General features: G+C 39.1%; 1 protein-coding gene across 3 annotated transcripts in view; it reads left to right on the top strand.

Moving 5' to 3' along the window:
• Positions 1 to 20,693, top strand: part of ANO5 (anoctamin 5) — a 54,874-nt gene extending 34,181 nt beyond the window's left edge. For 2 of the 3 annotated variants that reach the window (XM_032691212.1, XM_032691213.1), the window contains 15 exons: positions 154 to 267; positions 965 to 1,080; positions 1,824 to 1,958; positions 3,080 to 3,185; positions 3,275 to 3,335; positions 4,797 to 4,948; positions 7,777 to 7,851; positions 8,247 to 8,469; positions 10,810 to 10,979; positions 11,581 to 11,678; positions 12,077 to 12,207; positions 13,823 to 14,028; positions 14,830 to 15,011; positions 16,047 to 16,152; positions 16,963 to 17,924. In XM_032691212.1, coding sequence (XP_032547103.1) covers positions 154 to 267; positions 965 to 1,080; positions 1,824 to 1,958; positions 3,080 to 3,185; positions 3,275 to 3,335; positions 4,797 to 4,948; positions 7,777 to 7,851; positions 8,247 to 8,469; positions 10,810 to 10,979; positions 11,581 to 11,678; positions 12,077 to 12,207; positions 13,823 to 14,028; positions 14,830 to 15,011; positions 16,047 to 16,152; positions 16,963 to 17,184 — 2,097 coding nt within the window. In that variant the 3' untranslated portion in view covers positions 17,185 to 17,924. Of the gene's footprint in view, positions 1 to 153; positions 268 to 964; positions 1,081 to 1,823; positions 1,959 to 3,079; positions 3,186 to 3,274; positions 3,336 to 4,796; positions 4,949 to 7,776; positions 7,852 to 8,246; positions 8,470 to 10,809; positions 10,980 to 11,580; positions 11,679 to 12,076; positions 12,208 to 13,822; positions 14,029 to 14,829; positions 15,012 to 16,046; positions 16,153 to 16,962 lie in introns of all 3 variants that reach the window. The other variant, XM_032691210.1, reaches the window with a different exon arrangement.
• Positions 20,694 to 22,402: the final 1,709 nt, after the last annotated feature.

The following is a 22,402-nucleotide window of genomic DNA, read 5'->3' as shown; positions in this document are numbered from 1 at the left end:
CAGTGTTCTTACATGGGGTAAGGCCTTCTGAAGAAATACCTCCTGCTTTTGCATATTGTTCCAGCAGATTATGCAGAGTGCACGACCATTGTAGGGTTCTGTTAAATGGCCTTAAAATAGGAAAGTTCTGAAATTCCTGTGTTTGAATCCCAGGTTAATTATATTCTTACACGTTGCCCTTATGGAACAGAAGAAGGGAAGAAAAAATTTGGGATTAAGAGACTGCTAAACAATGGCACCTATACAGCTGCATATCCTCTTCATGATGTAAGTATTTTAGCTTTCCGCTCCCTTGAGCATTTTCCAGCGTTTTCAGTCTTTTACCTGCTGTGAATTTGCAGATAAAAAATGTACTCAAAACCTTCCATTTGTCCCATTGATTCTGTTTAATAGTACACGAAACATATCTACCAGCCCTGCTATTTGGCTTTTACGTGCTGAAATGTTTCTTCCTGTGGAGGAGTTTTTAGGATATACCCATGTGTCAGTCACATAATTTCTGTAGAGACTTATATCTCTGAATTCTACCATAAGGCATTTTTAGATACTTTATATAGATTTATATTTTTAAATTTTTGAAAATATTTTTTCTTTCCTTAGAAAATAAAAATAAGTGGGTGAATGGACATTCCTTAGGTTATCAGTGGGAAAGTTTAGCTGATCAGGATCTATGCTGTAGAAGGCTAGTCTAGGCTGGGAAGTAATTTATCCCATTGGGACTACCAAAACCACAGATAATAAAAAGCAAGAATCTCTTCTATACAACTACAACCAAGCTTAAAGGCTAAAAAATCATATGAAAAAATTCCAAAACTTGTGAGACAGACTCGCGAATCTTCGTCTAAAAATACTTATTTAACCTCTTAAAATATTTTCAAAATGCAAACTTTAGGTTGTTTAAACTTCCTGATTTCTAGTTAGAAATTAATTTTCCTGCTTTTCTTTTTCTTTGATTTGCTCACAGTGCCAGTACTGGAAAAAGGCAAATGATCCCAACTGTGACAACGAGAGGTACACGCTCTACATGGAATGGGCCCATTTCCTGCGCTTCTACAAAGAGCAGCCTTTAGACCTTATCAGGTAAAATGCAGCCTGTGGTTTGTTGTGTTTCCATGGGTTTTCACTGTAATGCAGCAGATATTCATTTGTAGCTTACAGATAATTCAGAATTAGAGAAACACGTGCAGAGAATATCTTGGATTTTATAATCGATACCTACACGAATTTTTAAAGAGCAATTTGAAACGCTGACATTTCAACACCGACTTGAAAAAACACTGATAAAAGCAGTTTGGAAGCTTGACTTTTAGTTTGTAAGCCTAAATTTAGACTCATCTCACCCAAGATCTCTGTTTTCAGCCCATCCTAGACAACAAAGTATTACTTTGTTTGCAGGTTTCACTTCCCATTTGTAACACAGGTGGTTGTATTTCTGTGCATTATCCATTTCTCTTAAGCATAGGACTGGTGTACCCAGTTTCAGTTGTGTAACTCCCTGGAAAAATCAGGAAGTAAATCTTCATTTGCATTATCCTGTGGGAAAGAGAAGGAGTGATTTTAAAGCTGGAGCTTCTGCTAGGAGGAAAAAAGGGGTGAAAGAGATCCTGTTCATTCATCTTGTTCATTCAGCTTGAGTAACTTCTCATGGCCAACTTCAAATCTCATTTTTCCACTGTACAACAATGCATTTACTCTTATGTTAAAAGAGAATTTTGCCAAATGTTTCATTTTTGGTCTGACCAGATTGCTCTATTACAGTTCTAAATTTTGCTTTTTATTCCTGTTAATTGCATTTTTTATTTTTTATTTTTTTTTGTATTCAGGAAGTACTATGGTGAGAAGATTGGAATCTATTTTGCCTGGCTGGGATTTTACACTGAGATGTTATTCCTTGCAGCAGTTGTTGGCCTAATCTGTTTTCTTTATGGCTTGTTTACAATGGATGAAAATATGAGCAGGTGAGTGCAACGTTGAAAATCTCCTGGGCAGAGTTAAACAATGTGAAAATTTAGTTCTTGGAAAAAACTCCCAACAGATAACAAGCTTTAAGGCTTGTCAGATTAGGAAAAATTTGTTCTTCAGCTGTCTTTATTGATTGAAAAGGTGATGGGCCACTGATGCAGAACTTTTGATTGTTAATTAGTAAGAACCAATTTGTAGGTGAAAAGCAATATTTTATTGCCATTTGGCAATAGCTTTTTATATTGGAGAACCTGCAATACATGAAGTCCTAAGAGTGCCACTTCCGTCTCTCAAAATTGTTTATTGTTGCCTTAAGCTTGTCTATTTAATCTATCTTGCAGAGCGGTCTGACCTTTTTGTGTAAGTCATCATTTGTACTAACTACCGAAAGCATGAGTAAAACAGGTCAGCAGTGTTCTCCCACCAAAGACTGATCCGGTATCTCGAAGCCATAGGTTGCTTTTTTTTTAAAAGAAACATTGTATTTGTTTCATTAGAGGACCCAAGACATATTGTATTCAGGGACTGGGGGTGGGGAGAGGAAAGAGGGTTGACATTTCATTGCTTACTGTTTTTTATAAGGAGGCTTCCGGAAAACTGTGAGTTTTAACCATAAAAGATGAATAAGAGGTTTAAATTCTCATCTATTCTATCAAATTATGTAATTTTGAGACTTGTATTTTAGCTAGGTTAAGAATTCACCTGGGAATACTGCTATACGTGTTCAGATTTCTCTGGATACTGAAGGACTATCACAGGATTGTAGACTTCACCCACTGTCATAGTTAAATTGAAGTAGCAAATTTTTCTGCAGATAGCAAAGCCAGAGTTACCTCTCTGCTTTTAGAAAAGGTGTTTGGATCTCGCTGCTGACCTGCTGACAAATAACAGGGTTTGTGTCTCGCCCAAAAGCAATGCCTGTGCCCTATAGCTCCTGACACTCCTGATTATTTGCTGATAGAACCAGAAAGCTCATACTGAGAGAATTGTTAATTTTACTCCTTGTAGCAGCTGCTTCATTTCTTGGCTTGCCCTGACCAGCCACAGGTTAACACCAGTGACTGTGGCAAGATGTGACATCTTCGCCACAGATACTTTATAATGTTTTCCTCCTCAGCAAAGAAATCTGTGACCCTGCAATTGGAGGAGAGATCATCATGTGCCCGCTTTGTGACCAGGACTGTGACTACTGGAGACTAAACACCACCTGTCAGTCTTCACAGGTCTGTGTCTGATTCTGCAGCCAGTTGTTATTTTTATTCACCCTGAAAACTCTTTTGGTACTGACCTGTTCCTGGGTATTCTGTTGCAGTATTCCCATTTGTTTGACAACGTGGCAACTCTTTTTTTTGCCATTTTCATGGGCATATGGGGTGAGTACGTTTCGTAAGTTTTATGTCAAGCAATAAGATCATGGCCAAGCTGCTGAGGGACGAGGAAGTGGGAGGAAGGGGAATAATGGCTACACCTTAGTATCCTGCCTCAGATGCAAAAGTGATGAGAGAGTAAAAATAAGTTTAAGTTACAGGGGAATTAAGAGAAACACAGAGGGATTGAAAAACCTGAAGAAAATCCAACAGATGTCCAGGATATCATAAGGATATTATAAGTATTGTGTACTCTTAACTGCTAACATTTGTTTCTTTCCTTTGTAACCAGAGAGGTCCAACATTATGCAGCCCATGAAAGAGTCCTCTCTGCTAAGCCCTGCACATTATCAGTGTCGCTGTGGGAGAGTGGAGAGCTTTTGTGTCTTAATTCTTTTAAGATCATATTGTGTTAAATATATATTCTTTTTTTAAACTCTGTGAAGGTTTAGAAATACAGGATAGCATAGTTATTTTCATCATTTCCTTAAATATATCTCGTTTCATACTGTTTGTGTGAAGTGTCATAATTAAATGTTCAGTTTGAATGTAGATATTTCATTAGCTCACAAAGATCTCTGTGCTAGCAGAGATCCTGTTTATTTGTTATCAAAGGATCTCACTTTTTTCATATAGAATTATTAAAAAAAAAAACCTAATAAGATGATGTTGTAGGGCTGCTGTACCAAACTTTTCTTGTTTTTTAAGCACTAGCATTTGTGTGACATGGATTAGTCATTCAGGAAGTACCAGCCAAAGGGTTTAGAACTGCAGAAGATAAGCTTTCCTGTGTTTGTATTAACCATGAAGCCTCCCAGTTCAATTAAGAACAATCAGATTACTAAATGTTTACATTTTAAAGTAGTTTATAGAGGGTTCTTTAAGTGTTGTATAGTATTATATACTTTATTGTTGTTTATATATAAAATCAGTTCCCTCTAGTGTCTTAAAAAATTCTTAAGCCAGCCTAACTCTTGATCATATGAAAAACACCAGACATTCACTGTCTTTAAAATGACCATGATGTCAAATAAGCATCAAAATGCAACAGAAATCTTTGAACTTGAATAGCCATGCTGCTTGTTTGTAATAGTTGCTCATGTGTTGCAGATTTATACACAAGCAATTATTTGTATCATCAGGTTCTTTTGTTAATTCCATGTCGTTTCTTGCATTTGAAAAGTAGTTAAACTGTAATTGAACATGGCTCTCATAACCACGGAGATACCTGTATGTCTTGGCATCATCCTTGTCAGCCACTTCTGGAATTCAATTAACTAATAAATCACTGGATTTGTATTATGATCTTAGCTGTGAACTCTCATAGGCAGTCAGTAAAAATAGATGGGTTACACTGAGGATAAATGATAAACCACAGAACAGAAGCCAGTGCAGAAGTAAGTTGAACTTGGTTCATGAACTTACTAATTTCTTCCTTAACCGTATTTTAACATTTTCAAATCGTAGTTACGCTTTTCTTGGAGTTTTGGAAGAGACGGCAAGCTAGACTGAAATATGAGTGGGATTTGGTTGATTTTGAAGAGGAACAGCAGCAACTCCAGCTGAGGCCTGAGTACGAGGCAAAATGTACCCAGAAGAAGAGGAATCCTGTAACTCAGGTAAGGAGTGTTGACACACATGCAAGTTCAGCTGCACGCTGAGAGTTTCATAACGTGCAAATTGATGTATTAACTCAGGAAAACAAAGGCAAAGTTTATGGCTTTGACACCGTCTTTGCAGCATCCTTCATGTTTCAGGGCAGCAGTCTCTGAAACCTTCTTGCCTTTAAAAGCACTCTTTCTCATCCCTGCACAGCATAAGAAGAAGCCTTGATCTAAAGACAGATAAGTGGGTTAGCTGTGGTTTTGGTTCTGATATACAACTGCTTTGTTTGGGGAACACTGGAGAGATGAAGATTGCTGAACTCCTGTCTCCGAAATCTGATTGAGATATGATTAATGACACTATTTAACACACTACTATCAAAGTTATATATAAATACTTACTTCACAGTCTTAAGCTGTGCCAGGGGAGGTTTAGGTTGGACATTAGGAAGAAATTCTTTACAGAGCGAGTGATCAGACATTGGAATGTGCTGCCCAGGGAGGTGGTGGAGTCACTGTCCCTGAAGGTATTTAAGAAGAAACTGGATGTGGTACTGAGTGCCATGGTCTCGTAGACAAAGTAAATTTAGTAAATTTGTAATTTAGTAATTTACTAAATTTAGTAAATTTAGTAAATTTGTCTCTTAGACAAAGTAAATTCTCGTAGACAAATAAATTTATATTTAATTTAGGTAGGAGTATTTGACAAATGTAGGGATCAGCTGGTTGCATTTCAATACGACACCTACCACCTCAATTTGATGTATTTTAAAATCATCTTTCATAGAATTGCATGTAAATAGCTTACTGACACGAGTCCTAAGTATACTTAGATAACAAAGTCTTCAGAAAAGAAATAGAAACTTAGCCAAAACACGGGAAGAATCATTGTCATATAAACAGTAGCCCTGTCTTTCAGGGTTTCTCTCCTTAATTATTAGGAAATACATACACTAATCTTATTTCTCGTGAGAGAGGGTTTTTCCCCTTCCACATGTGCATTAATTTTGCTGTTGTACTTGTAACTAGCACAGTGCACACATTGCACAGAGTTTTTTGATAACTGTGCACCATGATTTTAAGCGTAACTCTGCTGAGGGTTTTCATTTCTGCATGCTCAGGAAAACAGCTACAGGTACATCAATTCTTTATTAGTTAGTTCTACTAATTGAAAACACGTGCCTGCCTGTCGTGTGTTAGTTGCTGGTTTTCTAGATTCATCCAGATCCCTTAGTTGGGGGGGAAGGTTAACTTTATTTAGGAAATAGAAATGAACTGTAATATATTTTTCTGATCTCAGAGTGAGATACTGCTCTGCTCTGTGCTTTCTAAGTATGCATTAACAATTACCATAAAAATTCAGTGGCTATACAAGCCTTATTCTATGACACATCAATTTATTGTCTTGTTGGTTTTTCAGAAGCTTTTTTGCAGCAGGGTTTAGCAGTGATCCTTATCAGTACCCAGTAATAGGGTAACTTGCACAAGGTTGCCACTCTGTGGTGTAATTTCCTTTCATTAGAACATGTGCAATACTGAGCACATGGAATGGCAGTGCTTTCAGGTTGATTCTGCAGACTGATATGGTTTTGTGGATATGGGGCAATGACTTTATTGTGTCCCACAGCTGGCTTTGCTTCACTCAGAAAATTACTTCCTCATTAGTCCTGTCCGTGATTCAAAGTTCTGGGTACACCGAAACCAAAATTGCCCATCTGGAGGCTTTGATTAACAACTCATTTGTTTATGATGCTAAACTATCTAACTAGGTCACAGCTAAGATCTGTTTTTGCTGATTGCAAGAGAATTCTAGTTGACATAAATAATGAAGCATTCGATTCAAACTTAGGCTCTGTCGTTGCACATTACTGCCTACATTACATTTCTACAGTATAAAACTTCTTGAATAGCCTAGAGTAGGTGAAATATTTGCTCTTAATATATATAATATATGTAGTTTTTTATTAACACAAAATAGGTGTAAAATGTTATGAGCCTGTGTAAAGTCACCCAATATGGATTCTTGTGTCTTATCTTCAACTGTTTCCTAAAGTTCTGTTAATGGAGCCTTTAACTATTACCATGATCCAGAAACTGTGCTTGTCTGTAACACTCGATGCCACTTTGCTTAAGAGGAGCATGAACTTTCCACAGTGTCTTGTCCCAAAGATTTATCAAATCCAGGTTATTTTTTTACTAAAATCTTCTTCCACTGGCATTAGTTCTTAAATGATCCTTTCATAACACATGTAATTTGATATTTTAGGAATTAGAATAGCAAAAACTTTACACATGTGTAGTATGGGAATACTGGCATGGGTAAAACCCAGTTGCCTGGTGCTATAGCAGAGCTTGGCAGCTGCATTCATAGGCAATTCTTCAACCAAAAAAACAGTAAAATTGAAGGAGTGGAGGGAACCACTCTCTGACTGGCACATACAAATGACAATTTTAAGAATCCTCAGCATGAAGACTTTACAAACCTTGAGCTGAGTTTTGGACTCAAAGCTGTATGACAGCTGACCTAGCCTTACAGTGATAGTTCATGAAGTTGGTCTTTATCCTTCAGCTGCTGATTGATTTTGCAAAGGTTTAACCATTCTTTCCAGGTACTGTCTTTACTTTTAGCAGTTTTATGGCCACTTCTGTCCTAATCTTTTTGCCCCCTGCCCCAGCACATTCAAAATCATGTCCTGTCTGCCATTTTTTAGAGTGAGGGGGGTTCTGAGTGGTTTTCCTTGGATGTGGGCACTTTCACACAGCTGATCAGAGCTCTGTGTACTGCTTGATGTTGGAATAAGATGTTGGAATAAGATGAACTGTCTTCTACTTGACTGTTTCAGGAGATGGAGCCTTATTTGCCTTTAAGTAGCCAGGCTGTGCGGTTCTGCATCTCAGGAACTACAGTGTTGTTCTGGGTGAGCATCTTTTTGAATCGTTGCTTTAACATATGTCGGAGTTGCTGACAGTTTAATCTAACTTGTCCCTTCCACCTCCATTTCTATGAGTCTGTGTTCTTCTGCATTTTGTTTTTTTTCAAATATCAGTATTAGTTTGTCTGCTTTTCCTGTGTTAACAAAACAATTTCGTCAGGTTTAATGTACCTACAGAATAATTTCGTTGGGTTTAACGTACTTAACACAACAAAGGATTTTGCTTGTGCACTTTGCATTTCAGCGCCGCTGAACTCACACCCACAAAGGATACGATTTGAAAAGTGTAAAGCACGATGGTGTGCGTCTTATTCCCAAAGTTCTGTGCGTACAGCTGTGCTCAGCTGCAGGTGTATTTGAGCTCTCTGTCCCTCTCCCAGGTGTCTCTGATCATAGCCAGCATGATCGCCGTGATCGTGTATCGCCTGGCGGTGTACGCGGCCTTCGCCAGCCTCATGGAGAACACCCAGACCTTGCAGCCCATCAGTGGGTTGCTGACCCCTCAGCTGGCGACCTCGGTCACAGCCTCGTGCCTCAATTTTGTCATCATCATGATCCTGAACTTCTTCTATGAGAGAATAGCCATCTGGATTACTGATATGGGTAAGCAGAGGTACTTGAAGACAAAACTCTGAGGGAATCATTGAAGGTAGAACCCACTGTTGTTCTTAACTCAGGCACAGTGGGAGCATTGTAGCTAGAAGCATCTTGCAGCAATGACTTGGGTGTATCCACAGCCACACTGAACATTTTCCCTCCATCTCACTAGTTCTCATAACCTGGTTTCTCTTTGTATTATGTCTGCTCATATGAAAACTAGTCCACAGAGACAATCACAGATCTGAACATAATTATCTTGTATTATATTAGAGTCACCAAAGCAATCTCAGACTGTCTGGATTTAGCAGTATTTCAATTAGAAATCCTGTAGATATATGTCTAAAAACAGATCACAGCCATCTTTACAAGGAAAAAAGACTAAATAATCATGACTCTTAGTTTGGGGGATAAAAAAGGAGGGTGGGGGATCGGATAGGACAGTATATTTGTCATTTTTTCCTGAGTGCTGTTTCCCTTAGCTCTGTCTGTTCAGATTTGGAGTTACACAGGTGGAAGGCAGAGGTTGAGCAGGATGAGGAGCTGTGCCCAAGATTGTGGCTGTAGCCATTGGTAACATGTCCTGCAGAGCTGGAGGAGCCTGCAGGCAGGCAGGCCTAGAAAGATCAGCTAATTCTGTAGCAGATTTTATATTTGACTTTTGCTTGCATGCTGGAAATACCCTTCCCTAGAAGCCCTCCTTACGTATTTTATTTGATTTGATTTGTCCTTAATGATTTAGATGTACAAGTCCCTGCAGATGTTTTATAGAAAGAAAAGAAATGCAGAATATTCAGCCTGGGGGAGAGAGCTGAAAATAGTAGGTGCTTGTAGTTTGTACAGCTGGCATAAAAACAGTTGGGTGTTTGTTTTTTTTTTAATGAGGTCTTGCAAGTGAAGTTAAGAATTGAAAGGTGTTTCTTGTAGAAACTTAAAGGGATGTTTCATTTGGTTTCTTTTGATTTATCACGGACCATCTCTTGTCTTTGTGATCTGTATTGCTTATCTCACTTGGCCAAATTAGACCAAGCAGAAACAGAACAAGTAATAAATAAAATTGCCCATAGCAAACACAGAAACAAAGGGAAAATAATAATTTTTTTATCTTCCTTTCCTGAGGTGTGAGAATTATAGGCATGAAGGCTCAGCAGTGTTATTTTGCTGATTGCAAGTGTAGAGGATTAGTTTCTTGAGTGCCAGCACTAGCCGTGGTCCTGGGTTACAGGGGGAAAATAGCAGTTCACTTGTGTGGGACTGCTGCCCTCCTCTGGGCAGACCTTCTTCACTCTGGAACTCTTGAAAAGGTTAGGCCAGATTTGGTGTTCAGACATGAAGGTACAACCTGTCCCTGGTGCTCTGAATGTTTTGTGTGCCTGACATCAGTAATTTGAACAGCTCCGTGAAAATACAAATATCTTAAGGAGCTGCAGCCTAGGCACACTGCCTCCCCTGAGTGCTGCCTCCTCTGCCACACACTCCCATGTCGGGTTCCCAGGAAATACCTTATGTTCTTATGGCATACAAACCTACACCAAGCTTGCAACCATCAGTTTATTCGGATATGGAAAATAACTCTACCATAAGGCAGGTGAGTTCAACATGTCTACCAGGTCCTGACCCATTCAGAGGGATTTGAATGCTTGTAGTGTATTTTCTTCCCCTGTTTCCCAACCTGAATTGGTTATATGTTATTATTTAACTGAACATTTAACAGCAGTGTGCTTAGGGCTTCCTGCTACCTTTAAAAATATAAATGTGATGGACAATGAGCAGCAAGGGGCAGTAAAATCCGAAGCTTGGTGATGTTCAATACCACCAAGATGCTTGTACCCTTCCCTGTTCCTCCCCCCATTATGAGACTCATCTTTCAGAGGCACATCCAATTTCTGCTGATTTCAGTGTTACATACAGCATTTTGGAAAAAAAAAATACTGTAACATACTTCTCTACTACAAAGAAAAAAAAAATCATGTGTGTTGGTAACAGTGAAATTCTCATCCTGCAGGAGACCCTGGTAGTTACTGTTTGAAATTCATGTTGGATCTCCTAAAATAGTGTAATATTTGGCAAGGGACAAGTGCTAGTGGACAGTACAAAGAAGTGGAAATTAAAGCTTATAAAAATTTAAAACATGAATTTCCTTTACCTGCCTGCTCCAAACATTGCACTGTAAATTAAGGGTAGAGTGTCTGAGAGTAGGAACTTCATCTGATGAAATATTTGTAGGTGTTTTTCTTTTCCTTTTTTTTTTCCTTTCACATCACTAGTGCATTATGAATATTTATGAATCTGTATCTTTTTAAAGGGAATAAAGGAGAATAACATTACTGTTTTCTGGTTTCACAGAGATCCCCAGAACTCATATGGAGTATGAGAACAGGCTCACTATGAAAATGTTTTTGTTCCAGTTTGTCAACTACTATTCATCCTGCTTCTACGTGGCCTTCTTCAAAGGGAAGTTTGTTGGTTACCCAGGTGCCTACACATACATGTTTAATCGCTGGAGAAATGAAGAGGTAAGACTTCCTTGATTAAGGTGGATTGTTCCCTTCAACCTATACAATCATAAATTTCCAACTGCAGGGTTGGTCTGAACTGAGCTGGACCTCAGCTGGCCATCCTGAGGCTGATGGTGGGGCTTCCAAGGACTCTTCCTGCTGTTGCTAGTCAGGGAAACACAAGCTGTGAAAATCCGTCAGTCACAAGAGTGAAAAATCAAAAAGCTTTCCTCGGCCCCAGTTCTCCTGAAATATCAGTGGGTCTCTCTCCATAGCTCTTAAAAAAAAAAAGGGCTGGCTGGTGCTGAGAGCTCACTGGGAGCCACAGATTCGCCTTGCTGGGGCTGAGGGGTGGGGACCACACGCAGATCCCGCTGCTAAAGCATCTCTGAATTACTCTGTCTTCAAATGGTGGTTGAGTTTTGGTGGGTTTTATCACACACTTTGAGCACTGAAAGCCTTCCTGGGAGGGTAGCTTGGCTGGCAGCCCAGCTGGAAATTAAGTGTTGTCCTAACAAGTTTGAGAACTCCTTTCTTTCATTTGTGCAGTAGCAGAATATGGTTTATCTGGGTAATGCCCATTATTCGTGTCCATTAACCCCCGGGTTGTCTCCCCCAGTGTGACCCTGCGGGCTGCTTGATAGAACTGACGACACAGCTCACCATAGTCATGGCTGGCAAACAGATCTGGGGGAATATCCAAGAGGCCTTTGTACCGTAAGTTCTCTCTTCCACTGAGATGCTCATCTTATATAGCCAGAGGAAGTTCTTGGAAGGAGTGATAACAAGTATTGCCATATGAAGAAACTAAGAATTCTGTAGATCAGGCACAGATTCGGACGAGTAGACTAATTTCATAGAGGCTTTTGGCCTCTTCCTGTGAAAGCTATGCTTGTAAAAGCACATTGCTTGCTCAGAGAAAGGGAAGACTTCACAGATTTCACAGAATATTCTGAGCTGGAAGGGACCCACATCGATCATTGATGCCCAGCTCTTGAGTGCATGGCCCATACAGGGATCAAACCCACAAACTCACTGTTATTAGCCCCATGCTCTAACCAGCTGGGCTAATCTGATCTGCCTCACTCATTGTTAACTTTTCTCTGCATGTGCAGCTGGATTTGTAACTGGTGGGGTCGTCGGAAAGCCAGAAATAATCCCGAAAATTTATACAGTCGCTGGGAACAAGACCATGATCTGCAGACATTTGGACCCTTAGGCCTGTTCTATGAATATTTAGAAATGGGTAAGTTTAAAATTACACGTTTGGAATTGAGGACAAGACACCTTGTACTGACACTTTCAAAAAAACAGCTTCTCGATTCATTGTTATAGGTTGATTCATCTGCTTAACTGCTGGAAATCATTAAATAGGTCAGCCTAATTAAAAAAAAAAAGCTGTCTTTGCATCTTGAACTGCAGGGAATTTCACAGAAACACTGCAAAGACTGTTTGTTTCCCTCATTTGAACAGGGAACATTATTCTCAGTGCAGCCAGCTGCCTCCGTGTCTGTTCTGTTCCTGTTCCAAAGCATACTCGTAGCTGATGTCAGTGGAAATTTTAAGTATGGGATGAGTGCCAGATATGCTGTAAGGGTGGGTACTGCAGACATGAGATCTGTGAACTGGCTCAGGGAGAATCCCTTCAGCTTTAGCTTTGCACTGATCAGTGCTTCCCTACAGTCCAGCAGAGGGAGCCTGGGTGATGGAGCAGGGCTTCCCAAAGGTAAGGGGAACATGTCAGCATATAACATCAGTTTACTAAACCTGAGAAACTAAAACTAAAACTGAAACCAAGCCAAATCTAAAAGGCACTTTAAAAAAAATAATATTTGTCTATTATGAGGACACATTTTGTTGAAAAGTGGACCTTTGTATTATTTGATTTCTACAGAAGTAAGTGTTCTAGAGATGTTTAGTGTTATTATTGTCACTTAACACTTAATTAATTTCATACCAGGCTGTGATCTTGTGAAATTAATACACTCAGAACAATCAGTGTTGTCAGCCATGCCCCTGCTCTTCCAGAATCAAGTGAACCAGCGTGCTCCAGTGTTGTCCTGGGGCTGCTAAGCTAATAGGAATTTTGTTGCTTGTCCAAGGTGAAGAACTCATCACTGAAATCATGGAAGAGCTGGTGACTGGTGTATGGGAATTTATTTTTATCCACTGCCTAAAACAGAAAAAATATTCTATTTCCTGTTTTTGAAATACAGTGGCACTATTGGCTCTGCACTAAGATATTTAATTTTGGTAATATCCGAAAGGATCATTTGTGTATTCTATTTGCAGTTCTTAAAACTAATGTTAAGACTCCCCAGTGGAGCTATTGCATACAGAATTGGTATAAAAGTTTTGACTAAATCAGTACCAATAGGTGGAGGTAAGGTTGTGATAAAAGTAAAAGTATTTCCTCTTTTTCAGTTAGGAGTATAGTTAATAAGTAAAAGGAGAACAGGATTGCTCTGTACAAACTGAGGAGAAGAAAAGTAGCTTGTTGCTCTCTCATAATTCAGAAATTTGATGTATGAATTCATCCCAGTTGCCCAACAGTTGCACACCACTCATGCAAGAACTGCAGCACCGTGGAAGAATTAGTACCCAGCACTGCTGGCAGCAGCATTTCACAGGACCCAAATGCCTGTTCCCGTGGGTGCTGCTGAATGGCAGCCTGAAGAGACTGCAGAAGGCTTGGGGCTGGGGCTGGTTGTCACTTGGCTCAGGCCAGGGCTGCACATGATTTGTTGTGCAGCCTGACAGAAGTTTGCCATTTGTCTGTGAGTGGCAGTCCCTCGTCACCCTGAGGTGAGGTGCCCCTTTTGTAAGGGCAGATTTTGACACTTTCCTTTTCTCCCTTGCAGTCATTCAGTTTGGATTCATTACTCTCTTCGTGGCATCCTTTCCCCTGGCTCCCCTTCTTGCTCTGATGAATAATATCCTGGAGATTCGAGTAGACTCCTGGAAATTAACCACCCAGTACAGGAGACCTGTGGCTGCGAAAGCGCACAGCATAGGAGTCTGGCAGGAAATCCTGAATGGAATGGCCATCCTCTCTGTTGTCACTAATGTAAGTATGTTAACTGTGCTACATCAACGCTGATGCTTCCATGTACTCAAAATGTGAAGAATTAAAAATCAGCTGATACTTTTTCTCCTTCATCAGCAGTGTCACATTGCCCTACAGAAATATCATCAAACCACTTGGGTGGTTTGGCTTCTCCTTGTGTGGACAACGGGCAGCTCCCAATCCACGTTTCCTTGGACCATGATCTTTCATTCAGTTGTCTGTGTTTTCCAGCCTTTTGGAATGGCATAGGCCAGTCAGAGGCTTAGTCTGATGAACCACACTGATTGCCCAGAGGGGACTATAGGGGACGGGAAAGGTGGATGAATTCTGTGGGTCAGATGCGTTTTTGTCCTTGTCACTATGATTTTTGTCCTTGTCACTATGAGGCCTGTTCTGTGGGAATTCTGCTCATTCGGGTGCTTCTGGATGCCCCTGTGGGAGCAGTGGCTCCTCTTCATAAATTGGAAACTAAATGCTATGCCAGTATTTCATCTAAAGCATACTGTAAAGAGACTGCTGAGCAAAAGAAATGCCTCTTTCTAGAGTGTTTTAGGCAACAAATCCACTTGCAGGTATTGCCTAAGTAGCAAGACACCTCAGCCCTTTCAGTCTCTCAAGTTTTGAGGCAAAATGTGCTGAAGCTGCACTCAGCATCTCTTACTAAGTGCCCTAATTGTGCTTCTTACCCTTCCTTAAAATATTCAGGGTAATATCAGGGTGACAGAACTACAACCCCTTTATGAATCTGCTCACAAATTTTTTGTACCACTTTTTTAATTTCTCTTCCCAATTTCTTTTCAGGCTTTTATTGTTGCATTCACTTCAGATATGATTCCTCGTTTAGTTTACTACTATGCTTATTATGAAGATGAAGACTCACCTATGTCTGGATACATAAACAATAGTCTGTCAGTGTTTCTAATCTCAGACTTTCCTGACAGAAACAAACCTAAAGAGAATCCAGAAAACTTTGTCATCTGCAGGTTGGTGATATTTTATCACTTTGTTTAGAATACAGCATAAAAAAATCAGTGCAAATCTAAGTAGTCCATTAGAAATTAAATTATGTCATTCCGATCATTCTAAAGTATGAGAGGTAATATTTAGGCTACTAACAAGGTAATGCTTGAGGTGGTAAGAGCTCAAGCCAGTAACAAAAATCACGTCAAAAAAAATCACTGCTGAGGGTCTCACTGCTAATATGCTTTCTGCTTTTTTTTTTTGTTTACTTAATTAAACTGTTGATTTTTGAGTGATGAAGGAGATTTTTGTCCCTAAGGTATCAAACTTCAGCCTATATTTTTCAATGGTTTCCAGGCTGCATCAGTGGACAAGGAAGCAGCATAAAGGAGATCTTTAGATTCCAAAGCTGAAGACGAGATATGGTCTTTTAAGTCAATCCTTATTTTGCTCAATACCACCAATGATCAGACCTGTCCTGCTTTCATTTTAAAAACAGTCCCTTCTTGCTACGAGAAGCACTGGAGATTCTAGAATAATCACGAAAGAACTTTGGAGAAGTCCATGGTAAAAGAAAAGTACTGACTTGGTGAAAAAAAATCTCAAACTGAAAAACCCCAAACCAACCACCTCAGCACTTTCAGAAGCAGCTACATTTGTGTGATGGTGTAGAACACTTACTCAGGACTGTCCTTCCATGAAACCCTGCATCTGTCCAGTCCACAGCCTGTCACAGTTATACATGTCCATTACCATGTGATACATCCCATCACTCTGTCCTGTTTTATTTGATCATTGTCTGAAAAACAAGTAACCCATGTACCGGGTCTCACATGTCCTCATCTCTGCTCTGTTGCTGTGAATGTGAGGGTGTTTAGGCAAACAAAAGATAGAAACAAATTGAGATGCAACCTTTTTCTACAAAAGGAAACAGACCATTTAAAACAAGAAAAGGTTCCTTAAGTGACAGCTGTATTTGCTTGTAAGTGTCACTAAGCTTGTAGTCTGTCCCAGGCTGACAGTGACATTTCACCTTTGCTTGTCTGTCATTCCAACAGGTACAGAGACTATCGATATCCTCCAGATCATGAGAGGAAATACTTACACAGTATGCAGTTCTGGCACATTCTTGCTGCAAAACTGGCCTTTATAATTATCATGGAGGTATGTTGCCTGCAAAATTGCCTTTTGAAATTGGTACCTTATAGATTCTCTAGATAGTTAATAATATTACAGAAAATAGGATTGCTGGGAATATGAAATAATTTCTTCTCTAAGTAATACCAAGTACTCATGTCTTAAATGATTACTATTATTGGGCCTTTCAACTTCAGCAAGTTAACCTCAAAATAGGAGCAGTGAAAACACCTGAGGAGACTGCTAATGTTGATCAAAATCACCAGCAAAATAAAAAAGGTCTTTATACAGGTGGAAGAGATGTGAACCACCAGGACTAGCACTTGTCTCACTTTCACAAAGTATTTTGCAGTGATGTGTATTGGCTAAAAATAGCTAAATCAATAGTTTGGGTAACTGGCACTTCAGTGTTAAGCCACAGTTTGAGCAAGTTATGAAGAGAAAAGGGAGTAGTTAAAGTGCTCTTCTCACCCCTTTTCCTGCTGTGCTTTATCAGCTCTCAGTAGCTGAGTGTTATCAGCATGGCTGTGTGAACTGTCTAACAAACCACAGAGGGGACTTAGAAAGCCAGGGTTGGGATTCAGACCCTGACACTTCCCTCTTGGGTTTGCTAAGTCATTAATGGTTGGGAATGAAAATTTCTGCATAAAAGGATGTGTTTTAATCTTCATGCACATTTTAGATACACATTAGCTTGGTATTATGTAGTGTTCCGGGACAGCCAAATGAAATGTATTCTTTTTGTGAAGAGAAAGTGACCTTTTTGGTGTTAGATAAAACAAAAGGTGTTTCATTTGGTAGCGAGTTCTTACTTCTTTTTGTTTGTTTGTTTTTTAGCATGTTGTATTCATCGTCAAATTCTTTGTAGCGTGGATGATTCCTGATGTCCCTGCAGATGTGAAAGCCAAGATAAAACGTGAAAAGTATTTAACACAAAAAATCCTACATGAGTATGAACTTGAAAAACTGAAGGAGAGACTGTGTCAAGGTGATAAACGAGCCACAGAGAAAGAGTTCATCGCCACGGAAGGGAGAATGGAGTTATCCAGAGCAATGTAGCCATGAAACCAACTGTTTGGGATTTAGCTCATTTTAGCTTTTTTTGTCTGTGGTTTGCTCAGTATGCATCATGTCGAAAGCTGTAGGAGAGTTCAATCCTTCACTTTCAGTCCAAAGATTTTAGACTTTTCTTTAAAAGTTTTACTGAGCTTTCAAGGTTTAGGAAAATCAACTGTTTGACTTCAGCACTGGTTTTTATTTACCCGTGACTTTGACTAATAACTGTAGTCTTGTAATCCTAGAATTTGGACTCCTGGTGTAGGGACTGTTACCCTCAAAGGGCTCACAGGGTATGATAAGGTCATTACCACCAAGCCCTCCCCCTGTTGCTAACTGCAAAGTTCCAGGTTATATCCCAGCTGAATGAAAGGGATATCATAGAGGACTGCTCTGTGGAAAATGCTGAAATTACTATTTTGTTATGTGATCATTTAAATAGGAGAACACTCCTGATACAAGGGTTAGGATTTGGGGCTTTTTTTTTTTTTTATCCACTATGTCTTATGAAACATTGATTTGCAGCTTTGAACTTCTATATATTTTGTAGAAGGAATTGATTTTTCAAAGTTATATTGGCTTAATTCCACTTGGAATTATTTATAGGCACAGAATTCAGATAATACATACTAGTGAAGTAAACAAAAAGCCATAATTTATTTTTATAAAGATATAATTTGCCAAAGAGTTTGCTCTTTAATGTTGATATTGTGGAATCATCTAATTGCAGTGGCTTTTGAAAATATGTGTCCAGTTTGGAGAGGTACAGTTATTTTATTTCTCAGTCTCAAAAACTGCCATTTTTGGAAGATTACGTTTGACAGTTTTGGCCAAAGCTGCTCCTTTATTTATTTATTTGTTTGGATTCTCTGTGAATGCCAGCAAAGGGCTAAAGCTGTGTGTCTGTACTCGGTGCCTTTACTGTGGAGTGTGACTGCACAGGGCAGTGGGCTGGGAGCTGGGCCACCACACTAATTGATCTGGCTGGATGCTTTGTTCTTGGACTTTCATCCAAAAGATTTTAAGCAGGCTGGATAATCTGTGCTTATGCTGTTATTGTCCTTATACATAGGAGCTTGGGGTTTTGAGGTTCTTCTTTTCTTTTTGTGGGTTTTTTTGGGGTTTTTTTTTTTTATTTTGAATCTTTGAGAAGGGTATTTTTTTCTGTTTTGTTATGGGGCTTTTCTACAAAGTTACTGAATTTATAAATGTATAATAACTACTTGTGCAAAGTAGCTTCCAGCTGTTTATGAATGTGCCCTCATTTTCTAATTTGAAGCATTTTAGGCATTTTTATGATTTTGCTGTATATTTAAAACATATCAACGCTTCCATGCTTAGTGCCTTGTTTCTTTGCATCTGGCAAAAGGTGTGAAAATTATCTCTGTTGGGCAGTGCCTGTTTCCAAAGGGTGCTTTGCAGGCCCCTGTGAACCTGCAGACAGAGCTGTTCAGTGTTAGCCAAACCACACCTGCCTTGGCACACTCCTGCTTCAGTGCCACGTGAACTGTTCCAGAGAGCACTTCAGGCCTAGATGGCTGGGTTAAAGTAACACGTAGCTGAGTTCTCTCATGCTGAAGTACACAAGCTAGACAAGATAAGAAAATTTTACTCTATTTGCACTTTGAAAGTTATACTTCCTTGCAAGTATACACACAAAAAATTGAGGTTTGTATTCCACATCAGCCGAATCCTGTACTGTTTACTACTACCACAGCTTAAGGTGTGTTGTTTTAGCAAACCTTGGAGTTCTTGGTGAGTAACCTTAATGTTGTAACAGTTTTAAATCAATGTCCTGAGTGGAGCTGTTAAAGGTTTAACATTAAGTGCCTACCTCGAGCAAACATCCCATGGTTTGGCTGCCAGTCAAGGAGATGATGCAGATGTACATTTCCCGTTCCTGTAAGTTATTCACCTTCGTTCTCTAAGTTTGCTTGAGCAATCAAGCATGTTGGCAATTCATGTTCATCATGAACTGACCCATGTTCTTGAATATTCAGATATCTTTGTAGTGGATTTATTAGAGGAATGCATGTGTAAATAAATTAGCTCTGCTGCTTAGTGTGTAAGCCAAAGAAGAGTATCATTCACCGTAATTACATATCCAACACCATGATTTGCACAAGGAAAGCACTGTGCTGCTTCCTGCACATATACTGTTAATTAAACTGCTTAATTTAGATGTCATGGTTTTGCTACTGTTAGCAATGCAAACAGTTGCTTCAGACAGAAAGGTGATGAGATGCTAAAGGATATTTCTATGCAAAACGTACAATCTGATTGAAGCTGCAAACAGATCTGGAAATTCAGCATTAGATGCACTGTTTCTGCTTATGGAACATTAGTTCCTTCAGGTAATAAAGTGTCCTAATATACTACAGTTGAAAAAATGTCAGCAAAATAGGTGTGTTGTGAATGAACAATGCTATTTAAAATACCTTTGGGACACAACATTGATTTGCAGAAGCTCTGCATGCAGACCCTGAATCTGAATTATGTTTTGACTCCTACTCCGTGCTTCTTTCAAACTTATCTTTTTCAGACCACTTGCTATGTAATACAATACAAACAGATGTTTTGCATATGTTGTATCATATTATAGAAAGTGGACAAAATCTGGGATCAGCTTATTTAAAAAGAAATATATATATATGTATCTTAAAAATATGTCATGATGCTTCATGGTATTACTTTTTCATATACAGAAACTGTTGAAAAGAGAATTCATTGTCATATTAAGAGCTAACATCACATAACAAAAAAAGCCTTTACATAATACTTTGCCTTTACCTGTCATTAAGCAGTATTCTAACTAAAGATATCAGTATGGTTAGGTTTATAATGGTTCATGTACATTTGCTGAAGCTCTTGAAAAAGTGACAAAAGTTAGAAAAATGGCCTGGTCAGTTTGGAGATGTGCTGATTCTTACTATTGGAATATTTCATTTTGATGTGTTTCGATACCTAAAAGTGTTCTTTAACCAAAATAAAGAGAGTTGTGTGCTGGAACTACTGTAATTTAAGCAACAATAGATTGCTGCATTAGAATTAGAAACCCAAAAATTGCCTTCCAGGTGTAATACGATCAGGGATTTCTTTTTTTTTTTTTCAATTAAAATTTAGGGTTTTTTACCTGGGAAAGATTTAATGTGGTATGTTCTAAGCAAAGGACTGCAAAAGAAGAGTGCTACTATGAGACACTATACTGTTTTTTTATAGAAAATGTTCTTACTATGCTTTTACTTTTTTATGCAATACTGTCAGTTTGAGGCAACAGAATGGAGTGAAAATAGATGGACTTTCTAACTGTACTGCTGACCTTTTACATGTACTGCTTGTTTGACTTTTACTGTCATGTAATCCGAGTGGCATTTTTGTCTGCTAAGTATGTTGCTGATATATATGATACACTAATGTTGGAATAAATTTTTTAAACATTGCATTCAGCTAACATTTAATATGCACATTTAACAAGATTTAAATCTGGCCAATAAAGCTGTGTCTATTTTTAATGTGCTGTCAACTTGTTTGTGCAAAGTCCACGAATTCTGAGTGGAGCTGAAGTATTGAAAGTCAAAATGCCTAGAGGACCTCTTGGAGAAGTGTATTTATACAGATTCCTGCAGCTCATGTATGGCACATTAATACAGATCCATTTTCAGCCAGGCTGCTTTTCCCTGCACTCTCTGAGCACAGTTTTTATTCTTGCAGTGCCAGGACCTGAGGTGACTTCTCAAGTTCTCAGTCCCACATGCAGTTTTCACATGCAGCACAAGTGGTTCACATACATGCACTTTAAATAGCCTTGAACACATACACTGGAAGACATGGCAGAGCTGAAGCTTTCCCAAGCAACTGGTGAAGTCTTACTATACATATATTCCTTAAAACTCATTTTTGGCACCAGTGAAGGGCTTTGGATTAAACCACAGGGAATCGGGGTTGAAGTTTATGAGCTGCTCTCAATAGATGGTTTTATCCCAGCACGTCACCTCTCCTGTTGTACCACAGTATCAGAACTCTGGGAACAGGGTCACCTGCCACACTTGGTGGGTCATTTCCTTTGTAACCTTGAAATTATTAAAATTAATAGACATGCAAGAGCAATAATCAAAGAAAGGTATGAGATGAATAAAAGAATCTTCTCTAATAAAAAGGAAGGAGGGGGGAAATGCCAAAATAAGCAAGGTATTATGTATTATGGTGTGCTTGTTACTGAGGTGAGATAAGGTACTTAATTAGCTATCAAAAGGAAAACTAGAGCATTAAAATGGAGAAGAAAGTGGTAGCAAAGGAAAGAGAAAGGCGGGGGGAGAAAGGATGAAGGAAAGTGCTGTTGCTGTGCAGGATATAGGGGATATTTATGTATTATGTTGGGAGTTCTCAGGTGCATTCAGGCTTTGTTCTTTGGAGGTTAAACCTTGCCACCACTGAGGCCTGCAGTAAATGGGTAATTTAAGGTTTAATTGGGGGTAGAGTATCATCCAAACCCCATTATATTTTATTAAAAAAGTGTAGCATGGTACATGTGAGACAGTCACAAATTCTAGAACACACCTGGCTCTCCCCATGATTGGAAATTGTAGCTACCCATCATAATTCCTACATTTATCTTGTGCAGTAAATAAGAGATGCGCCAAAATTCAGTGGTTGTACTTTTTGAATCAGAAAAATGGGTAAGGCATCTAATTCATCCACCCAGAATTAAAAGGATCTTTCTAAAAATAGGACCATGTTTATTCTGTGCAAAAAATGGTGGGGAGCACTGAAATAGAAGGCATTTTTCAGCATTTGCGTCTGAAATGGTGTAAAACATGTTGTCTTACAGGAGTGGAAAAATATGTAGCCCACTCACTAGTGGATCAGTGGGAAAGAACAGCAAGATGTGGAAGGAACAGTATCCCGGCATCTGAAGTCTACAATTTGTTTGAGATTTGTAGGATCTGAAATAAATAAAATCTTGCCCTGAAAACATGGTCTTAAATGTTTACGGCACACTGCTGAGAGACACAAGGGGGGGGTCGGGGGTTCCCTGACATCTGGTGTGGCAAAGAGATTGTACCAAGAGAGGGCAAAGGGAGCCTTCACAAAGGACTTATTTAAAAGTCCTCCCTTCCCTAAATAGAAAGAGATAAAGGGGGAAAAAAAGGATAATCATTACCATATGAAGGATAAAAAAATGATTTCCAGAATACCTGAATTGCTGTGTAACCTCATTAAG

The sequence above is a fragment of the Chiroxiphia lanceolata genome, chromosome 6 (assembly GCF_009829145.1).
Source record: "Chiroxiphia lanceolata isolate bChiLan1 chromosome 6, bChiLan1.pri, whole genome shotgun sequence".
NCBI classification, from domain to species: domain Eukaryota; kingdom Metazoa; phylum Chordata; class Aves; order Passeriformes; family Pipridae; genus Chiroxiphia; species Chiroxiphia lanceolata.
The sequence above is the reverse complement of the archived record's forward strand: the minus strand, read 5'-3'. Positions and strand labels throughout refer to the sequence as shown.